Source organism: Pocillopora verrucosa, chromosome 5 (assembly GCF_036669915.1).
Source record: "Pocillopora verrucosa isolate sample1 chromosome 5, ASM3666991v2, whole genome shotgun sequence".
Taxonomy (NCBI): Eukaryota; Metazoa; Cnidaria; class Anthozoa; order Scleractinia; family Pocilloporidae; genus Pocillopora; species Pocillopora verrucosa.
This window is the reverse complement of record NC_089316.1, coordinates 13,448,700-13,454,136: the sequence shown is the minus strand read 5'-3', so window position 1 is coordinate 13,454,136 and position 5,437 is coordinate 13,448,700. Positions and strand designations below refer to the sequence as shown.

Here is a 5,437-nt window from a genome sequence, read left to right as displayed (position 1 = left end):
TTATTTACAGTTGTTTTTTTACGTCAGTGCAAAAGCTTAACGTATGCATCAGAAATGAATAAAGGAGCTTATGATTTAGAAACTTGGTGCCTTAAAGTCAGTTATGTCCTTGGGAAAGTCCAAAGTATCCTGTGATATCCTCTTGAATCATGAATAATGCTTAACCACAAAAGAAAAATCACAAATAATTCCCAAATAATCTCTTCCTGTCATTTTCACGGGTTGCTACTTAAATGAGTGCTCTGTCGACTCTACAAACTTTGTGTGCTAGACGTCCGAAGAAGCAGAGCTCTCGGGAACTGTGTCTGCAGCCGGACTGCAAGGCCAATCAAAACACTGACAACCTATATTGGTAGGTATTTAGTTTTACAGTTTGACTTATTGCAGCCCCGTGATTATTGCCGATCTCTTTTTGAGCATTCTAGATTCGTTGGCATGGAAAGCAATCATAAATTTTTCGAAATATTTTGTAACTCCTTCAGGGAACTCTGATGTATGGTAAATTCCTATTTCTTTGTAGCTGAAATCCAAACTATGCAATCCAAAATAAGCTCTGTAGTTCTGCGCCGTCTTAGAGCTTGTGGCTCTTAAGTCGTTTTGGAGAGACTGTTGTTTTTGAAAATTACAGTCTTGAAACGGGTATGGTTTTAAAAGGAACCACAAGGACGTAAAAATTAACTGGTCTTCTCAACAAAAAATTATTAAGATTAGGCTGTTCTGGTTTCCTGCCGAAAGCGAACCTATGGATTTTTTTTTCCTCAAACAGATTCTTTAAGTCATTTTTTTCCAAAAAATACTCGTGATATCTGTATCTCAAGATGGATGTTAAGGTAATCGTGGCTACAATTAAACCGAACGTGCTGGAGGTCTGTAGACTTCGTTGTGAAATGTATGATGCCTCTTCCTTCAGTGCTAGCGATCACTGTGAAACCAACAGTAGTCATAAAGAGCTCTACAGACTTTGTGAACTTCCGACCTTTCCGCTTCGTGGGTAGAGACAAGCCCGTCAAGCTCTAGACAAAGCACAATAGTGTTTGTGTAAGCTCAAGAATCGAGGCATTGTTTGGAGGAAAATGATAGACCTGAACCATTTTTGTTGACGCTATTATCGAAAGTCAAGTATTTACTAAGACTCCTTCAGTCGAAACGAGTGCATGTGACGGGTTCTGACTAAATTTAAACTTAACCTCAAAGTATGTGTAACCGATATGTCCACTTGAATGTGTTTTTCTCCTCGTAAACTGCGGGAAGAATCAAAACTAAGGCAATTTGTGGTTTCACAATCCAGTGCATTAGAGTCAGTTATTATATACATTCGTTTATCTTTTATACTTTTCATCAATCCAATTTTTTCTGAAGTGTTTATGACAAGCATACCCACTTCCACGAAGGTTTCATTGTTTGACGGATAAAATATGTGACACTCTCAATATAGGATGGAGTTTTGAGATTTCAGTTAATATACACAAGAAATTTGATCTATCGATCGCTTTTATTCCAGATGGAACTGAAAAACAACTCATTTTAATGTTGTTAATACTATTGTTAAGCTGATTTCAATTTTAATTGATATTGTCTTCTGACTTGCTGCATGGAAAGAAAACTATTGGACGAAACTTTATCAAAGATCAAATTAATTTAGCTTGACTTTTAGGGTTTTAGAAATGAAAAACAACCATCCTGAACACCATACTGAGCAATTAACATAGCTGAAGGCGCTTACCAGACCTGGAGCACTAACACGATTGAGAAAAACCTCACCTCGGCTCTTTTTCATTTATCATCATGATTTTTTCGCAATGAACCTTTTGGTTCGTTAGTTTCAAAGCCTTCCTGCTCACGTGATAACTGTGTCGTGAAGTTTGTAACAGGTTTGACGGAAATATGAGGAACTAGAGGTCGAATTTATTGAATCAATCTGTACTCGAAGACCCTCACAGGTTTGCTTCCAAATCACCTGAAAATTCCAGACATAAAGCGTAGTCTTGTCGGACATAGTTCACTGGATTTAAGAGAATTCTCGCCCCTTTTATTGAATTGATTATATATTTTTTTATTCTTTTTTTAGCTGAAATTATTTTACAACAATTTGTGCTCGAGTGAACTTCGAGATGTCAGAGATGAGTTTATCGATGATATTCCCAGCAATCATATTCACATTGGCTTTCTTACTTATGGTCACAAGCACAGAAAGCAAAAGGTAGGTCACACATGCTCATGTTATCAGAATTCAACGAATCAGCAATTATCAATTCAGATAAATTATGCCGAATTGCAATGCCAGTTTTCTGCCCAGGCTTGTTTCTTTGAGACCGACGATAGTTTTAGGCATGACTAAGCTAAATGGAGTCGCTATATCTAATCTCAGTTTATTTGTTTACATTTTCCCAGTCAAAATAATGTTTTCCCCTTTTTTGGCAGAGCTGACTCAGGATCAACCATCGCTAATTCCATAAAGGTTTGTTGCTTTCAGGTTATTATTTCTGATCTATTTAAAACTGAGATCATAAAAGGGTTAGTCTCCTTACGGCAGAAGGAATGGCGACTGAATTATTAATCGTCTGTTCGAATATCATTACCAAGGTGTTTTATACTTATCTAGTTTTTTTTTTTAAAACTCAGGATGCTTCCATCAAAAAGAACATCATGAGAGCCGGAGTCAACAGGGGTCTGAAGGAATGCCGACGGCTTTTTAAGGACGAGGTCTGGGACTGTAGCTTTTATAACGAAAGCGTGACTGGAGAATTACCTGACTTTATTCTTACAACTCTGCCTTACGGTAGGTTTTCTGATGATTATTTCATGCATCATAGGCAAAGTGACTTGCCTCTTTTGAGCTTGATTCAATACATCAGAGATATTCAAGGTTCTTCTTCAGGCTTCTATTTCCAGATCCTTCTCTTTTTTCTTATTTGGACCTAAATATTAATAACAATAACACAGTGTGGTTTGGCCTTCCGACACCATGTTCAATACATTATTGTTGCCTCAGTAACATGTCACGTGAACGTGAATCTAAGCAGCGATTGGTTATTATTCTTTTTACACCAAGAGAATACCCATTTAAAATAGGTATTATTCCCTTTGTTCAAATATCTTTTGCTATTGAACTTATATCCCAAACATCCAATCCCTTTCTGTTGTAGCCAATAAGGAGACAGCGTTTTTACATGCGATCACCACCGCTGGCATCCTTCAAGAAATCCTTTCCAAGTGCGATGCAAACAAAATTACCGAATGTAGTTGCAACAAAAAAAGACGGCAATCGCGTGGATGCAGCGAAAAACTGTTGTTTGCCGAGAAGATGACGCTGAGTCTCCTAGCAACTGAACGACAAGGGAACGACGAACGAAGAACAATCGACAAAGACAATAAAAAAGTGGGAATACAGGTTAATGTTTTCGTATTTTATTTATTCGTTTACTGTATTTAATGTTGTTTGCCCACTTACATATCATTTTCTGCAACTTTTTATTGTCGGAAATACCTATCTATTTATCTCTTTCGATCGTGGGACAGTGACAAAGATGTACATGTTACATGCTAAATACTTTTCGAAGAATCGATAGAAACGCGACGCCTCTTCAAACTGTGCGTTACATCCAGTTTTCTGCCTTTTTGTTTGAGAAAAATTACTCAATGACCACATTGCCAGTTAACTGAAATTTTCTGTGTCGGAGTAGGGAGGAGGAATTCATTTGACCTAAGGGGTTGTGTGCTGTTAAACAGGATATGGGTGTTTTTTTACATATTACATATTAGGGTCTTTCTTGTGGGACCGGAAGCGTAGAATAGTGTTCCAGCTTGGCGATGTGTTATCAAAATGAGTGGCATAAACAATTGTTTTAATCCTTTAATCCTGCACAATCCCGCATTCCTTTGTTTCTAGAGAAAACACCGCCTTTACTGACATATTCTCTGGCAATGACACCCGCGTAACACTCGTAGATATTGGCGAAACTTTTCAAACGTTACAAAATTGATTGCTCATCAGCTTCCAATACATCCAGTCCTGACACTTAGCTATGGTTTGTTTCTTAAATACCACTGATTATTCTGACCAGTGTTTTTCATACCCAAACAGGTTTTCAAGACGAATTATAATCGTAATTGTCTTGGCAGAGTGACTAGAAATTGTTACAATTTTCAAGACGTCGCAAATGAACTCAAAAATAAATATCATTCTGCCATCAACAAGACGAGCAAGGCACAGCAGCTCGATATTGGAGGGATTTTCCAACGAAATAATATGCAAGAACTCACTTATTGGGATCCGTCGCCTGATTACTGCGTACACGATGTGACCACTGGCTCACCAGGCTTGAAAGGAAGAGTCTGCGGAAATGATGGCACAAAAACACGCCAATGCAGATTGCTTTGTAAAAAATGTGGCCTGAAACTCCGGAGAGAGCAGCGAATGAGTCCAGAAAAATATACAGTAACAGTCTGCATGGAGAAGAAAACAGTCCACCCATTCAAAAGTTTAAATTGAGAAATTAATCGTTTGGCCTTACGTGGTCAAGGCAATTTTAATGAGAAAAAGTCGTCGAGGTTTAGTCTTTTAGGTCAGGTTCTTCTTGATGGGCTCCTAAATCCATCGCTTGTAGATTTTAGTGATACAATGAACCCACATTTGTGACTTACGCTATATTATCAGGTCTATATAGCCAAATATTATTGAACTTTAGAGTGCTTAGAAACGCATACGTCGACCGCTTTCCAAGAGGGAAGTACATGTGGTTACAATACTAGATTGTTAATTGAAGGGATTTGTTCGCATGGCGTTAGAGTATCACAACTAGTTCACACTTTGTAACAAGCTGTACTGCTTGTTGTTAAGAATTTTAGTAGAAATATTTTACCCTGTCCCTTATATCTATTTAAAGAATCCCTCTGTCCTCTCGTAATTTTGTATTAAAATGTGCAGTATTAGAGAGGTGCAGCAAAAGATCTGTTGAAAAAAATCTTTTAGAAAAGTTGTATTTGTATGCTCTTTTGTAAACGAAACCAAAATCGATTAGTTTTCGTTTAATCGAACAGTTAATGACGAGGCACATCTGATAAATATGTGTTGGCCATGTTTAAAACTTTTTCTTCTGGGAAAAACTGAATAATAAATGAACAAAAATGGTTTTGAAAAATATCTTGTCTCTTTCGAAAAATTTACCATTATGAGTGATTAACACGTAAGCCTCTTCATATGAGCGCGATAGCTGGCACTGTTAGCGGTGCAAATTTCACCTTCCTTTCATTTCAGTGGAAATCTCCGCTCGGTTACCGAGATGATCAACGATGATCTTTTAATTCCATCTTGGTAACCAGAAGAAACGTCCTTACCCAAGTCTTCAGGACTACCTTCTCGCTCGATCCAGCTTTCAGTGACATTAATTTAGCAATAATTCGTTATGAGTCTGAATGCTTTCGACCAGTGTAAGAC

The 5,437-nt window shown here is 37.6% G+C and overlaps 1 protein-coding gene across 1 annotated transcript; it reads left to right on the top strand.

The window, feature by feature from the left end:
• Window positions 1-246: 246 nt before the first annotated feature.
• LOC131784502 (protein Wnt-8b-like) lies at window positions 247-5,143 on the top strand. Its single transcript, XM_059101313.2, has 6 exons — window positions 247-352; window positions 2,069-2,200; window positions 2,422-2,458; window positions 2,623-2,779; window positions 3,147-3,391; window positions 4,085-5,143. Exons 2-6 carry the CDS (start codon window positions 2,112-2,114, stop codon window positions 4,490-4,492), a joined length of 936 nt encoding a protein of 311 aa, XP_058957296.2. The 5' UTR covers window positions 247-352; window positions 2,069-2,111; the 3' UTR covers window positions 4,493-5,143.
• Window positions 5,144-5,437: the final 294 nt, after the last annotated feature.

Coding starts and splice junctions, on each gene's coding strand:
- LOC131784502 (XM_059101313.2), top strand. CDS start 2,112: ATGTCAGAGATGAGTTTATCGATGATATTCCCAGCAATCATATTCACA. Junction 2,459..2,622: donor CCATCGCTAATTCCATAAAG/GTTTGTTGCTTT, acceptor TTTAAAACTCAG/GATGCTTCCATCAAAAAGAA. Junction 2,780..3,146: donor TCTTACAACTCTGCCTTACG/GTAGGTTTTCTG, acceptor TTTCTGTTGTAG/CCAATAAGGAGACAGCGTTT.